Source organism: Ahaetulla prasina, chromosome 5 (genome assembly GCF_028640845.1).
Source record: "Ahaetulla prasina isolate Xishuangbanna chromosome 5, ASM2864084v1, whole genome shotgun sequence".
Classification (NCBI taxonomy): Eukaryota; Metazoa; Chordata; class Lepidosauria; order Squamata; family Colubridae; genus Ahaetulla; species Ahaetulla prasina.
In genome coordinates this window covers 136,338,474-136,358,019 of record NC_080543.1, presented here as the reverse complement: position 1 = coordinate 136,358,019, position 19,546 = coordinate 136,338,474, and the positions used below count along the sequence as shown (strand labels likewise).

The 19,546-nt window shown below is 44.3% G+C and overlaps 1 protein-coding gene across 5 annotated transcripts in view; it reads right to left on the bottom strand.

Moving 5' to 3' along the window:
- The window catches only part of AKAP11 (A-kinase anchoring protein 11), a 57,284-nt gene that overhangs the window by 3,514 nt on the left and 34,224 nt on the right, over positions 1-19,546 (bottom strand). For 4 of the 5 annotated variants that reach the window (XM_058184715.1, XM_058184714.1, XM_058184716.1 and 1 more), the window contains 4 exons: positions 18,358-18,501; positions 16,254-16,337; positions 15,214-15,260; positions 10,941-11,101 (listed from right to left, as the gene is read on the bottom strand). In XM_058184715.1, the coding sequence (XP_058040698.1) occupies positions 10,941-11,101; positions 15,214-15,260; positions 16,254-16,337; positions 18,358-18,501 (436 nt within the window). The remainder of the gene's footprint in view (positions 1-10,940; positions 11,102-15,213; positions 15,261-16,253; positions 16,338-18,357; positions 18,502-19,546) is intronic. The other variant, XM_058184717.1, reaches the window with a different exon arrangement.

Sequence of the window (19,546 nt, the reverse complement as noted above, 5' to 3'; positions counted from 1 at the left end):
CACCTGAGTGGGGAGACAGGGAATGTTATGGATCTCCTCTCTTAAAAAGTCCATTTGGTGGGAGTGGCTCCCTTGCTGTGGAACATCACCCTGGTGGAGATTAGACTGTCCCCCACTTTGACACTCTTTCCCAAGGCCTTGAAGACATGGTTCTGCCAATGGGCCTGGGGACCTCAAAGAGATATGGAGCCCATCAAGTGCCTGGTCTGATTGTTGTTGTCAGTCCAGTTGCCCTTTGAAAAGCACTTTTGGGACAACCATGACCTGATTGAGAACCTCCATAGACACAATTGCTACTGTTGAGCTAGAGAATAGATATTCCTACATGTCTACCCATTGACCTACAACCAGCCTATGAACCAGTGGGGAAATCTAAATTTCTTTCCTACCGGTTCTGTGGGCGTGGCTTGGTGGGGGAGTCATGTGACTGGGTGGGCATGGCTATGTGACTGGGGGATCAAAAGACAGAAACTCACTAACAATGTCCTGCTGGAGCAGGCTTGGACTAGATGACCTCCAGGTCCCTTCCAGCCCTGGATTATCCTCTGAAGCTGCATCTAGTGCCAGGTTTGTAGTCCTTTCTTCCTCTCCTTTTTCCTCCCTCCCTCCCTCCCTCCTTCCTTCCTTCCCTCCTTCCTCTCTCTCTCTCTCTCAAACGAACCCCCCATCTCCCCATTTTTTGCCAAGCAGACTTCAGCTTTTTTACCTTTTAAAAAATGCCTTTAAAAGTAAAAAAAAAGCCTCTGACAATCAGCTAGGATCCTCAGAACTTTGTTTTAACCCTTTAAAAGCATTTTTTTTACAACCTCTCCGGCCATATCTGTTATCTGTATGTAAGCTCAGAGAACGAACCTTCACCCTCATAGATACTTCTATAATTCTATACTTCTTTATAGATTATAAATTATAGATACTTCTATAATTCTACCAGACTCTGTGGTCTCATCCCCAAACCCCCAAAACTTTAACCTTAGACTATCTCCTGTTGACCTCACCCCATTCCTAAAATGTCTGTAAGAGGCGTGCATAAGAGCACCAGCGTGCCTACCGTCCCTGTCCTAACGTTCCCTTTAATTGTATTAATTTTATGTATTCAATTCATGCTTACATATATTATCTAATATGTACTCGACAAAATAAATAAATAAATAAAATTGGGTTTTCAGAAAGACATTCCCAAGAGTTCCAATGACCAGGATTTTTGTTATTAGTAGGCAGCACCCTCAAAAATAAAAGAGGTTGTGCACAAATCAATTCACTGGTAACTGAATAAACTGGCATTTGGACAAATGCTCGGATGGATACGAAAATATCTCTCTTTCCATCCTTCCATGACATAAAGTGTGGTTTCTTTGGTGAATTTACTCTATTGTCAGTAGAAACCACTGACTCCAGAGTGGCACATTTTAGGAAGCGTAAAGATCCACAAGGCAGAAATCAAAAATTTCCAACGACAACCCAAAGTTGTGTCGTTCAAACACGTTCCTGCTCAGAGGCTGTGAGGAAAATTTTCCTCGACTCACAGCGGCTTGAATAAAAAACACATGTGTGGGATGCAGAGGGCAACTTAGTTTGCTATCTGGGATAAAAACCGGAATTTTGAAGAGGAGGGGGGGAAAAAAGTGAAAGTTTCTTTGGACCAAAAACATCACATTGTATTTAATCCTGTGTCCTTTTGTGAATTGTTCTAACAAAAATATTTCACTTTGGATGTCAACTGGAGCAGGTTTCTGAGAATCTCACTGCGTCAACTTTATTTTTAAGTCTGTAGAAATAAATTCTCAGTCATGCAGGTCATGGTTGTCCCAAAGGTGCTTTTTCAGGAGGCAACTGGACTTCCTAGTTTTTTCCTTTTGAAGACGTTTCGCTTCTCATCCAAGAAGCTTCTTCAGTTCTGACTGAAAAGTGGAGGATGGAAGGATTTATATTCCTTGCACACAACTGGTCATTTGCATCCTTTTCTAAGTACCGTTCAGGATAAATAGCTGTCCAGTCTCTTCTTCAAAAGCTCCAGTGATGGAACAACCAAAACTTCTGGAGATAAGTTGTTCCATTGATTCTTTGTTCTCACTATCAGGAAATTACTCCTTAGTTCTAAGTTGCATCTCTCCTTGATTAGCTTCCATCCATTGCTTCTTGTCCTGCCTTCAGGTGCTTTGGTAAATAAGTTGATCCCCCTCCTCTTTGTGGCAGCCCCTCAAATGCTGGAAGACTGCTCTCATGTTTCCCCTGGTCCTTCTTTTCACTAGACTAGACATACCAATTCCTGCAACTGTTCTTCATGTGTTTTGGTCTCCAGGCCCTTAATCCTCTTCTCTTTTTGTAATGTGGTGATCAGAACTGGATACCTGCATTCCAGGAGTGGCCTTACTAAGGCTTTACAGTATAAAGCCGTACTTTATAGTACCACTTCATAAAACCTTAGAAGTGTCCAAAATTCAGGGGTGATATCCAGCAGGTTCTGGAGAACCGGTAGCGGATATTTTGAATAGTTTGGAGAACCGGCAAATACCAACTCTGGTTGGCCCCAGAGTGGGGAGGGAGTGGGGATTTTTCAGTATCCTTTTCTCAGGAGTGGAGAGGGAATGAAGATTTTGCAGTATCCTTCCCTCAGGAGTGTGGAGGGAATGGGGATTTTGCAGTATCCTTCCCCCAGGAGTGGGGAGGGAATGGGGATTTTGCAGTATCCTTCCCCCAGGAGTGGGGAGGGAATGGGGATTTTGCAGTATCCTTCCCCCAGGAGTGGGGAGGGAATGGGGATTTTGCAGTATCCTTCCCTCAGGAGTGGGGAGGGAATGGGGATTTTGCAGTATCCTTCCCTCAGGAGTGGGAGGAATGGGGATTTTGCAGTATCCTTCCCCAAGAGTGGGAGGAATGGGGATTTTGCAGTATCCTTCCCCCAGGAGTGGGGAGGGAATGGGGATTTTGCAGTATCCTTCCCTCAGGAGTGGGGAGGGAATGGGGATTTTGCAGTATCCTTCCCTCAGGAGTGGGGAGGGAATGGGGATTTTGCAGTATCCTTCCCCTGCCACGCCCACCAAGCCACACATCCACCAAGCCACGTCCACAGAACCGGTAGTAAAAAAAAGTTGGATTTCACTACTGTCAGAATTCCATTTAAATTCCAGGCCTCCAAGTCAGTTTTCAGTCCTGGTGACTGCTCCTCTTACTTCTTAAGAATATTTTTAAGAATTAGGGTTGCTATCGCCTTCTTCTTCATAGGGCTGAGTGGGGGCCTGTCCCAAGATCACCCTGGGTTGCTTCACAATTCCACAAACGCTTCAAAACAGGCTCTCTGACTCATCGACTAATTAGCCAGCGTATTTTAGTTCAATGCGACTTTCTAAAACAACAAGCAAATCCTATAACGGTTCCACACCGATTCCGTAGGAATCCTTGAGGTTTCTAAATGACGACCGACTTGCCTGAAGGGTTAACCAAAATGGCTTCTAAAGAGTTGAGTTTGGAGCAGGTCACCCTGGGGGACACTCACATCGCTTAATTGCAGACTGCGAGTTCATACAAATCAAGATGTGGTTGTCCGTAATTGCAGGTGAAATATGATCTATAGTACACAAACAATCAAGTACCTGGAAGGGAAGGTCTTTTTAAAAAGGAAGAGAGAGACAGAGAGAGAGAGAGAGAGAGAGAGAGAGAGAGAGAGAGAGAGAGAGAGAGAAAGAAAGAAAGAAAGAAAGAAAGAAAGAAAGAAAGAAAGAAAGAAAGAAAGAAAGAAAGAAAGAGAGAAGACCACAGATCTTAGGTCACGATGAGGTCATTATCTGCTTAGGGATGAAATGGATTCAGTCACATTTAAACAGATGGGTAAAAATATCAGATGGAGACTGCAGCCAAGAAATTAAAAGACGCTTGCTCCTGGGGAGGATAGCTATGGCAAATCTAGACAGTATATTATAAAGCAGAGACATCACCCTGCCAACAGGGCCTCTGTGGCTCAGACTGGTAAGACAGTCTGTTATTAACAGCAGCTGCTTGCAATTACTGCAGGTTCAAGCCCCACCAGGCCCAAGGTTGACTCAGCCTTCCATCCTTTATAAGGTAGGTAAAATGAGGACCCAGATTGTTGAGGGCAATAAGTTGACTTTGTATATAAATATACAAATGGATGAAGACTATTGCTTGACATAGTGTAAGCCGCCCTGAGTCTTCGGAGAAGGGCGGGGTATAAATGCAAAAAAACCCAAAAACCCACAAAAGTGCGCATAGTCAAGGCTATGGTTTTCCTAGTTGCAATGGATGGCTGTGAAAGTTGGACTACAAGGAAGGCTGAGCACCAAAGAATGGAGGCCTTTGAACTCTGGTGCTGGAGAATATTCCTGCGAGTCCCTTGGACTGCAAGGTGAACAAACAAGTCAGTCCTAGAGGAGATCAACCCTGACTGCTCTTTAGAAGGCCAGATCCTGAAGAGGAAACTCAAATCCTTTGGCCACCTAATGAGAAGGAACAACTAATTGGAGAAGAGCCTCATGCTGGGAAAGATTGAGGGCAAAAGAAGAAGGGGACGACAGAGAACAAGGTGGCTGGATGGAGTCACTGAAGGACTAGGCGTGAGCTTAAATGGACTCCAGAGGATGGTAGAGGACAGGAAGGCCTGGAGGAACGTTGTCCATGGGGTCGCGATGGGTCGGACATGACTTCGCAGCTAACGACAACAACAAAAAATATCAGATTAGGGACTTTATCTGGTCATCATCAAGCCTTTAACAGAATAACATACTTGGAAAGGACCTTGGAGGTCTTCTAGTCCAACCCGCTGCTCAAGCAGGAGATCTTATACTTTTCAGGATAAATAGCTGTCCAGTCTCTTCTTGAAAAGCTCCAGTGATGGATCAACCACAACTTCTGGAGACAAGTTGTTCCACTGATTAATGGTTCTCACTATCAGGATATTTCTCCTTAGTTCTAGGTTGAATCTCTCCTTGTTTAGCTTCCATCCATTGCTTCTTGTCTTGCCTTCAGGTGCTTTGGAGAATAGGTTGTCCCCCTCTTCTGAGGGGTCCTCAAATATTGGAGGACTCCTGTCAGGTCACTCCTAATCCTTCTCTTTGTTAGACTAGACATACCTAGTTCCAGCTATGGGATTCAAGTAATTTAACAACCGGTTCTCTGACCTAATGATTTCTTCCAACAACCAGTTTGCCAAACTGCTCACAAAGTTAACAACCGGTTCTCCCGAAGTGGTGCGAACTGGCTGATTCCCACCACTGCCTAGTTCCCTCGATTGTTCGTTGTTTGTTTTAACCTCCAGTCCCTTAATCATCTTTGTGCTCTTCTCTGCACTCTTTGTAGATATTCATGTACCTGAATAATTTTAATTATGGTAATTTAATTTTGCCTGATATTTCCAAGCAGAGATTGGTAAAAATATAAGATTAGGGTCTTCATCTGACCATCATCAAACCTTCAATTGTTTTTTCCCACCTAGAATTATGCATTCAGGCATGTTTCATCACCAAATATATACATATATCATCTTCCGTTTCTCTTATGTTACAGTAGTGGCCAAAATTGTGGAAACCTTTTGGGGAAAATGTATTTTTGAAGTTTGATGGCTAATAACACCACTTTTTTTTTTTTTTGCGTTTCAAGATAATCCTATTCCATTGCTGGAATGGCCTGGGAATAGCCCAGACCTTAACCCAATTGAAAATCTATGGAGCCGACTAAAGAAACTTGTTAAGTCAGAAGCGACCCAGGAATAAAACCCAGTTAATAGAAGCCATCATTCAATCTTGGTTTCACATGATAACAGCTGCAGAACTAACAGACTTGGTTCGCTCCGTGGGAAGACATTGTAAGGCCGTAATTCATGCTAAAGGTTACTCAACTAAGTATTAACTGATATGGTGATAATTTTTGTCTATCTCGTTTTTTCTACCTGTTTCACTTTTTTTTCTTTATATTGCAACTGCTATTCTAGTAGCAAATCCTTCATAAAAGTTATTGCATTACATTCCTGATTAAATTATCTTTCCATTGGTATATAATTTTATGATACTACTCCAAAAAAAAAAGTGGTGTTATTAGCTAGTTTTAGAAAATACATTTTTCCTAAAAGGTTTCCACAATTTTGGCCACTGCTGTACATATCTATTTACGCAAATGAATGTAGAAATAACAAAAACCATCTTTTCCTTTGTAATAACCATTCTGTGTTCTTGATACTGACGATTCTCTTAAGAACTGAATATTTAAACAGGAGAGTAAGTTGAGCTTCAGAGAGAGCTCTCACTGAAAAGGCAACAGGGAAAAAAAAATAAGAATTAAGTGTAGTTGTTGTTGTGACAGGGAACAGAAATAAACAAGCAGCAAGAATTGTTTGACTAGAAGATAGTCAACAGGAATAAGAATGCAATGAACTTGAAGGAAATATACAAATCAGCCCGGTTGTTTTTAGCGCAGAAGGCAAATTAGCCAGGCCACCACAGGTCGCCCAAAGGAAATTAATGGAGAACTATTTTATAAAAATGCCTCAGGAAATGCATTATGACTGTACAGTTTTTCTCACCAAACACGAGAAAAGGGATTCTGAACCTCTGCAGTGTTAGCCAGCAGAAATATGAAATTTAAGGGGAACATCAGGATGATAAAAAAACAAAAGGAGTTGGATCTATGTATTGTAGATTTGGGGTCCTTTTGAGATTCGGACTCAGCGCAGATGCCAAAATGAATTATCTCTAGTTTTATATTCATATTCTGTCTAGAGGAAAAGGTACTGGATGGCCAAAGAGAGGGGGAGGGAGAGAGAGAGAGGGGTGGAGAGAGAGAGAGAGAGAGAGAGAGAGAGAGAGAGAAAGAAAGAAAGAAAGAAAGAAAGAAAGAAAGAAAGAAAGAAAGAAAGAGGAAAAGGAGAGAGGGGGAGCAAACAAAAGAGAGGGAGAGAAAGAGAGAAAAAGAGAAAGAGAGAGGGGGAAAGGGAGAGAAAGAGAAGGACAGAGAGAGGGAAGGAGGGAGACGGTGAAAAAAAGAGAGAGAGAGAGAGGGAGGGAGGGAGATAGGGAGAGGGAGAGAGAGGGAGCGAGCGAAAGAGAGTGAGAGAAAGAGAAAAAGAGAAAGAGAGAGTGAGAGAGAGAAAAGATAGGTAAGCAGGTAGATAAATAAACAGGCAGTTTTGCTATCAGGGAATAATATAAGCATTATTAATGAATACAGATGCAAAAAGAAGCTGTTAAAGAAATATGCAAGCAACAAACACATTCTTCTCCTGAAGCTGTTCACTGCTTTTATTGGCTGTTGCTTCCAAATGTACTACTAATTCGCTCTTGTTTCTCCAAAAGGACTTGAATTATATTTCTAGTAAAAAAAAATAGGGTTTATAGCCAAGCGGACTAACTATTTTCCACAGAAAGGAAAAAAAGACGATTCTATTGCTAAGTACAGGTGGTTCTCGACTTACGGCCACAATTGAGCCCAACATTTCTGTTGCTAAGGGAGACAGTTGTTCAGTGAGTTTTTCCCCATTTTACGATCTTTCTTGCCACGGCCGTTAAGCGAATCACTGCCATTGTTACATTGGAAACCCGGTTCTTAAGCGAATCTGGCTTCCCCATTGACTCTGCTTGTCAGGAGGTCGCAAAAAGGATCACGTGACCCCTCTAGCACCCCCCCCCTCCGGGACACAGCAACTGTCATAAGTGCCTGTCAGTTGCCAAGCATTCTGAATTTTGATCACATGCAGTGGTGAAATCCAAATTTTTTTACTACCAGTTCTGTGGGCATGGCTTGGTGGGCGTGGCAGGGGAAGGATACTGCAAAATCCCCATTCCCTCTCCACTCCTGGGGGAAAGATATTGCAAAATCCCCATTCCCACCCCACTCTGGGGCCAGCCAGAGATGGTATTTGCTGGTTCTCTGAACTACTCAAAATTTCCAATACCGGTTCTCCAGAACCTGTCAGAACCTGCTGGATTTCACCCCGATCACATGACTATGGGGATGCTGCAAAGGTCGTACGTGTGAAAAACGGTCATAAGTCCCTTTTTTCGGTGCTGTCGTAACTTTGGTCACTAAATGAACTGTTGTTCGTTGAGAACTATCTGTAATATCCATTCACTCATGCTGGTGAATATACAGAGGCATGCGAAGTTTAGACGCCCCTAAAAATTCCTCCTCTTTCTTAACAAACAAAGCGAAAGTTAAGAACTAAAATTAAAACTCAGAAGACAGGCGGTTGTTAAATAATCTGTGGTTAGAAAAATGAGTCTATCTTGCATTTTGCCCCTTCACGATCTGGCAAATGGGAAACTTCCACTTCGTGACCACAATTCCCTCTTACGTTCAAACACGGGTCGATTTTAATTAACCACAATTAGAAGAAAACAACAATAACTCACAGTTCTCCATGTTTGGATACCGTGAAGAAAGGCAGATGGGCTTCCCTAAAATTGAGGTTCTTCTAATAATCACCTGCCCAGAAACGTTTTCCTCGCCTCTTACAGGAGGAAGAAAAACAAGTAAGGCCAAAGTGATATAAAATAGTTCGAAAAAATGAAACTTAATTAGCTTGTGGTTTGGGATCTGACTGCTAAGAATCCAGTTAAGGGAGAATAAAAAGCAAGAAATGAAGAGAAGAGACAAGGTCGTTGCAGAGAGAAGATTTTTGAGAGTCCCCTGGAAAGCAAGGAGATCCAATCGGTCAATCCTGAAGGAAATCAACCCTGATTGTCCTTTGGTAGGTCAGATCTTGAAGCTGAAGCTCAAATACTTTGGCCACCTAATGAGAAGAGAGAACTCCTTGGAAGTTGGGAAAGATGGAAGACCAAAGGAGAAGGGGAAGGCAGAAGATGAGATGGTTAGATAGTGAGTGTCAGCAACACAATGGGCAAAGTCTGGGAGACAATGGGGGACAAGGAGACCTGTCCTCTACTGGCCACCTAATGAGAAGAGAGGACTCCTGGGAGAAGACCCTAAAGTTGGGAAAGATGGAAGACCAAAGGAGAACGGGAAGACAGAAGATGAGATTGTTAGATAAGGTCATCAACACAATGGCTAAAGTCTGGGAGACAATGGAGGACAGGAGATCTGCCCTCCACTGGCCACCAAATAAGAAGAGAAGACTCCTTGGAGAAGACCCTAATTGTTGGGAAAGATGGAAGACCAAAGAAGAAGACGGTAGAAGATGAGATGGTTAGATAGTATCATCAACATAATGGGCAAAGTCTCGGAGACAATGGACAGGAGACCGGTCCTCCACTGGCCACCAAATGAGAAGAGAAGACTCCTGGGAGAAGACCCTAAAGTTGGGAAAGATGGAAGACCAAAGGAGAACGGGAAGACAGAAGATGAGATGGTTAGATAGGGTCATCAACACAATGGCTAAAGTCTGGGAGACAGATCTCCTGTCCTCCACTGGCCACCAAACAAGAAGAGAAGACTCCTTGGAGAAGACCCTAATTGTTGGGAAAGATGGAAGACCAAAGGAGAAGGGGAAGGCAGAAGATGAGATGGTTAGCTAGTGAGTGTCATCAACGCAATGGGCAAAGTCTGGGAGACAATGGGGGACAGGGAGACCTGTCCTCTACTGGCCACCTAATGAGAAAAGAGGACTTCTTGGAGACGACCCCAGTGTTGGGAAAGATGGAAGGCCAAAGGAGAAGGATATGTTAGAGGAAGAGATGGTTAGATGGGATCATCGACAGAATGAACATGAATTTAGGCAAACTCTGGGAGACAACAGAAGACGGAGAAGGCTTGGTCCATGGGGTCACGAAGAGTCAGACATGACCTAGTGACACTAAACAACATAAGCAGAGGCATAGAATCAAGATCAGGTGAAGAATTAGTACCACTCTGTAAAACCCTAGTAAGACCACACCCGGAATGCTGCAGCCAATTTTGGCCAGAACACTACAAAAAAGATGTTGAGACTTTGGAAAAAGTTCAGAGAAGAGCAACTAAGACAAAGGCCTGGAGACTAAAACATATGAAGAACAGTTGCAACTGTCCGTGAGTCACAAAGATTTGAATATGACATTGTGACAAAATAGCCACAATTTAAACGCCGTTCCCTGGAACAGGGGTCTCCAACCTTGGCAACTTTAAGACTTGTGGACTTCAACTCCCAGAGTTCCTCAGCCAGCATGCGCTGGCTGAGGAACTCTGGGAGTTGAAGTCCACAAGTCTTAAAGTTGCCAAGGTTGGAGACCCCTGCCCTGGAACATGCTGCAGTGACATTAACCTGTGGTTCCAACAAACTTATCTTTGAAAACTATGTATGAACGGATCCCACAATGATTTTTCACCAAGGGAAAGGTTCCTTCAAGCGTTTGAAAGCCGAAGACCAAATCCAAGTGGAATTATATGTAACTTTGTACTGGGTCTGTATCAGGGGTGAAATGTAAAATTTGTTACTACCGGTTCTGTGGGTGTGGCTTGGGGGGGCGTAATGTGACTGGGTGGGCGTGGCCAACTTTTATTATTATTATTTTTTAAAGCATTTTTTTCCACAACCTTTTCGGCGGAAGAGGTTGTAAAAAAATGCTTTTAAAAGCCTCTGATGATCAGGCAACTCAGCTGGGATCGCCAGAGGAAAAAAGAGCTTTTAAAGGGTTCTGATGATCCCAGCTAAGTTGCCTGATCACCAAAACCTTTTAAAATATTTTTTTTTACAACCTCTTCGGCTGGAGAGGTTGTAGAAAACATGTTTTAAAGGGTTCTGACGATCCCAGCTGAGCCACGCGATCATCAGAGGCTTTATTTTTTACTGTTAAAAGCATTTTTCCGGCTGAAGAAAAAAATGCTTTTAAAAATAATTTTTAAAAAAACCCTCTGATGATCGCGCAGCTCAGCTGGGGTGGGGGGGTGGGGACAGGGATTTTTGCTACTGGTTCTCCGAACCACCAACCACCATCGCTACCGGATTGGGCGATCCGGTCCAAACCGGGAGTATTTCACCCCTGGTCTGCATCTTTGCTACTCACAAGAACAAACTCCCCGGGGGTGTCCTCATGGAAACACAGCTCAGGCACATCTGCCTCCGAAGCACTCAGCCACTGCAGCGTCATTCTCAGCTGAGGATCCACCATGCATGGTCCAACGTCCACATTCACAACGACCAAAGCCTTGGAGGGTTTCCTCAACTCTAGGACAGACCAAAGAAAAGGGAATATTTAGTCACCAGATGATGGAAAACATTTCACAAAGAGAGCCAATGGCTGCCAACGCACGATAGGAAAAGCCAGGAGGTTAGGCATGTTTGCTAATTACATCAAATTATACAAAGTGGTAAAAACAAGGTGGGGAGAGAAAGAAAATAAAAGATCTTTGCAAAGTGGGTGAAAGGGAAACGGCTTGGCAATCATAGTTCAATTTCAAGTAAATTCAAAGTGCTATAGCTCCCTCTCTCTCGTCTTCCACTCTCTCTCTCCCTCTTTCTCTCTTCTTCCACTCTCTTTCTCCTCTCTCCCTCTTTCTCTCTTCTTCCACTTTCTCTCCTTCTCTCTTCTTCCACTCTCTTTCTCCTCCTCTCTCTCCCTCTCTCTCTTCTTCCACTTTCTCTCCTTCTCTCTCTTCTTCCACTCTCTTTCTCCTCCTCTCTCCTCTCTCTCCCTCTTTCTCTCTTCTTCCACTTTCTCTCCTTCCATCTTTCTCTTCTTCCACTCTCTTCTTCCTCTTTCTCCTCCTCTCTCCTCTCTCCTCTTTCTCTCTACTTTCTCTCCTTCTCTCTCTTCTTCACTCTCTTTCTCCTCCTCTCTCCTCTCTCTCTCCCTCTTTCTCTTCTTCTCCTCTCTTCTTCCTCTCTTCCTCCTCTCTCTCTCTCTCCCTCTTTCTCTCTTCCACTTTCTCTCCTCCTCTCTTCTTCCACTCTCTCCTCCTCCTCTCTCTCCTCTCTCTTCCACTTTCTCTCCTTCTCTCCTTCTCTCTCTTCTTCCACTTTCTCCTCCTCTCTCCTCTCTCTCTTTCTCTTCTTCTCTCTCTCCTTCTCTCTTTCTCTTCTTCCTCTCTCTCTCTCCTCTCTCTCTCTACTTTCTCTCTTCTCTCTCTTCTTCCACTCTTCTCCTCCTCTCTCTCTCTTCTCTCTTCTCTCTCCTCCTCTCTTCTTCCACTCTCTTCCTCTCTCTCTCTCTCCTCTTCTCTTCTTCCACTTCTCTCTTCTCTCTTCTTCCACTTTCTCCTCCTCTCCTCTCTCTCCTCTTTCTCTTCTTCTCTCTCTCCTCTCTCTTTCTCTCTCTCTCTCTCCTTCTCTCTTCTTCCACTCTCTTCCTCCTCTTCTCTCCCTCTTTCTCTCTTCTTCCACTTTCTCTCCTCCTCTCTTCTTCCACTCTCTCTCCTCTCTCCTCTCTCTCCTCTCTCTTCTTCCACTTTCTCTCCTTCTCTCCTCTCTCTTCTTCCACTCTTTCTCCTCCTCTCCTCTCTCTCTTTCTCTTCTTCCACTTTCTCTCCTTCCTCTCTCTCTTCTTCCACCTCTTCTCCTCCTCTCCTCTCTCTCTCTCTCTACTTTCTCTCCTCTTTCTCTCTTCTTCCACTCTCTTCCTCCTCCTCTCTCTCCCTCTTCTCTCTTCTTCTACTCCCTCTCCTTCTCTCTTTCTCTTCTTCCACTCTCTCTCTCCTCTTTCTCTCTTCTTCCACTTTCTCTCCTTCTCTCTCTCTTCTTCCACTTTCTCCTCTCTCCTCTCTCTCCTCTTTCTCTCTTCTTCTCTCTCCTTCTCTCTTCTCTCTCCTCTCTCTCTTCTTCCACTCTCTTCCTCCTCCTCTCTCTCCCTCTTCTCTCTTCTTCTACTCCCTCTCCTTCTCTCTTTCTCTTCTTCCACTCTCTTCCTCCTCCTCTCTCCTCTCTCTCCCTCTTTCTCTCTCTCTCTTTCTCTGATTCACATACATTAGGTTCAAAATCCTCCCAAACACCAACAGACACAATCAATTCTAACAGCTAAGAAACTGCAGGTTGTGAAAAAGAACTGAGTAAACCAAGACTAAGAAAGACAATCTTGTTTGGCCTTCTATGCATCCAACTAAGACTTAAGGTTTAAACTGTTTTTCTGTGACAGTTCACAAGACGCAAGGCAGATGGGTGGTTTTTTTAAAATCAGAAATATGAAGGTAAAATTCATTTTTTGCTGGAAAGGTGAAGAATGGGGAAGAAAAGGATTCTTTTGGTCACCATGATATAAAAAAGATGTTGGGACTCTAGAAAGAGTGCAGAGAAGAACAACAAAGATGATTATGGGACTGGTGGCTAAAACATATGAAGAACGGTTGCAGGAATTGGGTATGCCTAGTTTAATGAAAAGAAGGACTAGGGGAAACATGATAGCAGTCTTCCAATATCTCAGGGGCTGCCACAAGGAAGAGGGGGTCAAACTATTCTCTAAAGCACCAGAAGGCAGGACAAGAAGCAACAGATGGAAACTCATCAAGGAGAGAAACAACCTAGAACTAAGGATGAATTTCCTGATAGTAGAACTGTTTGCCACCAAAAGTTGTAGGTGCTCCATCATTGGAGGCTTTTATGAAGAGATTGGACAGCCATTTGTCTGAAATGGTATAGGGTCTCCTGTTTGAGCAGTGGGTTGGACTAGAAGACCTCAAGGGTCCCTTCCAACTCTGTTATTCTGAAAGCAGTTGGGCTTTCAAAGTAACCCGTTATTTACTGTTAAACTCTCCTCATTGTGTAGAAAATTAAAGGAATTGTCTTATGTTACATCAGTTGTGAAAACGGTGTCATATCTGGTTTCGTTGACTTTTAATTTAGCAGGGAGCAATTGTTCAGTTGAAAAAGAAACCCCAGTAATGTCCATAAGATGGAGCTAGACTTGTTATATTCGTTTGGGAAACGTGAATCCGAATAAGTTAGGCCGGGCCTCCGAGCAAAACCCCAGTTTGTGGTCCATCGCAGCTGAGAATATTACACAACACATACAGATGGTTTCCAGACAGATTACGAGCACTGTTCTCACATCCAGAATGGACAAAAACTGGTCCAGAGGTTGCTTCCAAGTAAGTCTTTAATCAGGCATTCACACTGAGCCCACTCCTTGCAATTTAAATGGGTCTTTCAAGGTGGTTTCCTCTTTCTTCTTCCTCAAAACGACGCTATAGAGCACTGCACAACAGAACAGCTAGACACAAGAGCAGTTTTTTCCCAAAGGCCATCACTCTGCTAAACAAATAATTCCCTCAACACTGTCAGACTATTTACTGAATCTGCACTACTATTAATCTTCTCATCGTTCCCATCACCCATCTCCTTCCACTTATGATTGTATGACTGTAACTTGTTGCTGGCAATCCTTATGATTTATATTGATATATTGACCATCAATTGTGTTGTAAATGTTGTACCTTGATGAAGGTATCTTTTCTTTTATGGACACTGAGAGCATCTGCACCAAGACAAATTCCTTATGTGTCCAATCACACTTGGCCAATAAAAAATTCTATTCTATTCTATTCTATTCTATTCTCTGTCACCTTTTTGCCATTTTCCCGTCTGCCATTTTCTCTAACCCAGAAATTCTGCTAAGTGAGAGAAGACGAAAAAGACGTGCAGTCTACAAAAGACATCCGCGCAGACGCACCCCTGGGTAGTCTTAAAAGTGTATCAAAATACAGAATAACAGAGTTGGAAGGGACCTTGGAGGTCTTCTAGTCCAACCCCCTGCCCAGGCAGGAAACCATTTCAGACAAATGGTTGTCCAATCTCCTCTTAAAAACTTCCAGCGTTGGAACATTCAGAACTTCTGCAGGCAAGTCGTTCCACTGATTGATTGTTCTCACTTCAGGAAATTTCTCCTTAGTTCTAAGTTGCTTCTTTCTTTGATCAGTTTCCACCCATTGCTTCTTGTTCTACCCTCAGGTGCTTTGGAGAACAGCCCGACTCCCTCTTCTTTGTGGCAACCCCTGAGATATTGGAACACTGCTATCATGTCACCCACAGTCCTTCTTTTCGTTAAACTAGACATACCCAATTTTTGCAACCGTTCTTCATACGTTTTAGCCTCCAGTCCCCTAATCCTCTTTGTTGCTCTTCTCTTTGAGTTGAAGTCCACAAGTCAGGGGCCAAGTTTGGAGACCCCTGAACTAGACGTACCCAATTCCTGCAATCATTCATCCTATGTTTTAGCCTCCAGCTCCCTCCCTGGTCACTTCTGCACTCTTTCTAAGAATCTCAACATCTTTTCCTTTGTATCACGGTGACCAAACCGGACTCAATTATCACTTCCGATTTAATCCACATTCACTCCTCTTCGAACTTACCTTCCTTGGAATCTTTAAGCTCTTCCTCCTTGTCTTCTGCTCCATCGCTAGAAAAGAAGGGAGACCCATGAGAAGCGGTGATTGTACTAATCTCTTCCGTGACGCGCAGGCCGGGATGAACGTTCAAGAAAGAATAGCATGAACTCGACAAAAGCTGTAAGGTATTACGGTGAAAAACATAATCCTTGCTTCTCACACCATTTCCTGCTTTGCAAATTTCCTGGTTGAATAATTAAAAGTTTTTTTTTTAAAAAAAAGATAAATTATCAAATGATTTGAAGAAGAAAATACAGGTAGTCCTTGACTTACGATGGTTCATTTAGTGACCATTCAAAGTTACAACGGCAATGAACAACAGTGACTTATGAATGTTTTTCACAGTTTCCAGCATCCTCATGTTCGCGTGATCAAAATTCAGACGCTTGGCAACTGGTTCGTAGTTATGACCGTTGCTATGTCCCCTTTTTGCGACCTTCGGGCAAGCCAAGGCAGCGAGGGAAGCCAGATTCACTTAACAACCAAGGCAAGAAAGGTGGTAAAATGGAGCGAAAGTCGCTTAAACAAACGTCTTGCTTAACCACAAAAATTGGGGGCTCCATGGTGGCCGTAAGTCGAGGACAACCTGTACTGCTTTAAATGTCCACACCAAGTTTTGAAGGGTCGGCTGACAGCAAGGAGAACGATCGGGAATTCGGTTAAAAAAAATAAAATCAGAAATATGGCAGGAAGCAAGCTCTTTATTCTTAGCAAAGGACACAATCGACAGGAGATAGGACAAGCAAGCCGGACATGCACAACACAGATTGGATGCTTGTTGTCGTCTCTGCAAAGGCATTCACACCATCACACCATCAAATGGACCCCGTTTCTGCATGGAGTCGGTTAAGGAACAGGCACGACTGTTAAGAAGTGAGAAGCACGTCGACAGTGAAATCGTCAGATTTAAACGCCCCCGATTGTTGGTCTTGGAAAAAGTAATCATGCATGAAAACAGAAGGGGGGGGGGGACCGTCCTGTTGCTGGGTCTTGGTTGGACCAACCTGTCGGATGTCGAAAAGGACAAATTCTCCTCATACAAATCTCCTTCTAAACCAAGACTGCTCCAGCTACTGCTGTTACCATTACTGCCAGGAGAGAAGAGAAGAGGACGGAACTAAGAAAAAATAAATAGTTAGCTCCAACCAGAACTTCCTATGGACTAGTGCAGGGGTCTCCAACCTTGGCAACGTTAAGCCTTTAAGCTTAAACTTTAAGCTTTTTGCTCTCTGGGGGATTCTGGGAGTTTATTTTATTTTTATTTATTTGCATTTATATCCCGCCCTTCTCCAAAGACTCAGGGAGGCTTACACTATGTTAGCAATAGTCTTCATCCTATTTGTATATTTATATACGAAGTCAACTTATTGCCCCCAACAATCTGGGTCCACATTTTACCTACCTTATAAAGGATGGAAGGCTGAGTCAACCTTGGGCCTGGTGGGACTAGAACCTGCAGTAATTGCAGGCAGCTGCTGTTAATAACAGACTGCATTAGCAGTCTGAGCCACAGAGGCCCGTTGAAGTCCTCCAGGCTTAAAGTTGCCAAGGTTGGAGACCCCTGCACTAGTGGATTGCCTTAGAACAGAGGTGTCAAACTCAAGGCCCACGGGCCAGATCCGGCCCGCGATGTTGTCGGATCCAGCCCACGCAGCCGTCTTGGAAACGGTAAGGGTCCAGCCCATGTCACTTCGGCCAGCAGGCCCACCAGGTCCCAGCAGGGGCAGGGGCACATGCGCCCGGCCCATCCCATCCCGGCATGTGCGCTCGCCAACTTCTGTCCACACATACGCCTGCCGGGATGGTGTGGGCCAGGCCTGTGCGCGCATGTACCTGCTGGGATTGGGTGGGCCTGGCTGAAGCGACGCAGCCGGCCCCTTACCGTTTCCAGGACGACCGCATTTACCGGCCTTTCAGGTGTGTGCATGGGGAGGGAGGTGTCCGGCAGCAGGGGCTCCACAGCTGGCCCTCCAGGAAGCTTCGGCCTGGCCCATTCTATCATGGCAGGAGTCAGCTGGGATGGCAGGGGCAGGGCCTGCGTGCACATGCTCCCACTGACTTTTGCGTGTGCATGAGCCTGCCGACTCCTCCCACCACCACCAGCAGTCCATGGACCAGACAACTAGAATGCTGATCCGGCCCGCAATTTGACACCCCTGGCTCAGATGGATTATGGAGGTCTCTTTTGAGAGGCGTCCAAGGACGACAAGCAAGAATGGCCTTCGGGAGAAGAAAAAGCCAGTTCACAAGTATTTATTTTTTTTCTCCCGCCGCCAAATCTGTGGAGGTCTGTCTCAAAGGTCCAGTAGAGGACCTTCAACCTTGAGGGCAAGGCATCTGAGAAGATGGAGATGGTAGGTCATGCATGAAAGCAAGGTGGTGTCAACATCTGGCACAGATGCTTGTCCTTAAACAAAGAACCCAGAAAAGTCAAGAAACTTGAGTCGCCAGATTTACCTACTTTAGTTTCTCAGATTACTTCTAGATCTGGGTCTGGATCTAGGTCTCTCTTTGGGTCTAGAAGCACTTTGCAGCCCACTCTACGTGGTTTTCAGAGTCATCCTCTTGCCCCCAACAATCTGGGTTCTCATTTGACCCACCTCGGAAGGATGGAAGGCTGAGTCAACTTTGAGCTGGTCAGGATCAAACTGGAATGTTTTTTATAACGATAGCATTATATACTATTTCACAGTGCTCTGCAGCCCTCTCTAAGCAGTTTACAGGGTCAGCCTATTGCCCCCAACAATCTGGGTCCTCATTTTACTGACCGCAGAAGGATGGAAGGCTGGGTCAACCTTGATGCGGCCAGGATCAAACTCCTGGGAGTGGGCAGAGTCAGACTGCAATACTGCATTCTTATCACTGCGCCGCCAGGGCTTTTGGGTAATGAATGCCTTATCTCACAGTTAAATCATTCGACATTTAAAAAACGCCAAGCTAAAGTCTTTTGAAGTCAACCCTGGACCTTAACGGTGTAAGAAGGGTTGGTCAAGCCAGCTGATCAAAACTGTACATTAAACATTCATTCTGGAGAAGTTCAGTCACTAAGAGTCGACCCCCACTGATGGGACGTCACCAGTCATTACGTTAGAAATAGATTTGAATTACCTATCGCTGAGGTGGAGAAAGCTGCTGCTCTCCTCTAGATGTTCATCATCAAAACTCAAGTTCGACCAGCTCCCGGTGCTCTCATCTCCAGTTTGCTGGCTGACCACAGATTCAGCAGAATTCGGTCCCTCCGTTTCCATGGTGCTAATACAGATAAGTAGGGTAGAATCACTATTTGTCATTGCGTTCCACATACCTGACCTTCCTTCACTGTTGACCACACTTGGAACCCACTCCAGAGATGTCAGAGTGTTTACAGCATGACTACTATTTTGAGACAACCCAGGAGCAAAATACAGGACACAGAGGTTTTGGCATTACAAACAGTGGTTTATATACAAGACTTCTAAATATACAGACATGCACGTAGTAGGCACATACCAGGCAAGCAATCAATCTTCACCTCTACACGGAGAGCTACAATGCTGATAGAACACAACTAGGAGAGTGATATACGAGGAGAGAGAGATGCCCTCTCATGGCCTCCCTTATATAGACAGCTTCTTAAAGCGGCAATAACCCTGCTGACTCGTCCTCAGTCCATCATCCTGGTCCACAGCCTTACAGCGGCTGGTCAGCTTTAAATCTTCCATTACCCTGACAAGAGTTCTCCTCAAATTCCAATGGCTGTTTCAGAAAGATGAAACAAGCCTCATGACTTCAGCCATGCCCCTTATACGTTTTCGTGCATAGAGTAATAAATCTTCTGAGCTGCATCCTAACGGTTCCTGATTCTTGGCGCCTGACATTAATCTAGTCAACTAGATTAATGTTCAATACTAAATTGGCGCCAGAATTCAATAGCATTCAAGAGAGGTTGGACTTAAGACTGTTTGTGGGAACGTTATGACTCTAGGCTAATGACTTGTTTAACTCCTCCCCCTGCTCTCCTTCTCCTAATCTAGTCAACTCAAGTTCAATATTAAATTGATGCCAGATCAGGGTCAACAGAATTCAAGAGGGGTTGGACTTACACGGTTTGTGGGAATATAATGACTCTAGGCTGGTGACTCATTTAACTCTTTCCCCCCCGCTTTCCTTTTCGTCTCCTAATCTAGTCAACTCAAGTTCAACTCTAAATTGGCGCCAGATAACGGTCAGCAGATTTCAAGAGAAGTTGGACTTAGACTGTTTATGGGAACATAATGATTTTAGGCTGATGACTCATTTAATTCTGCCCCACCCCAGC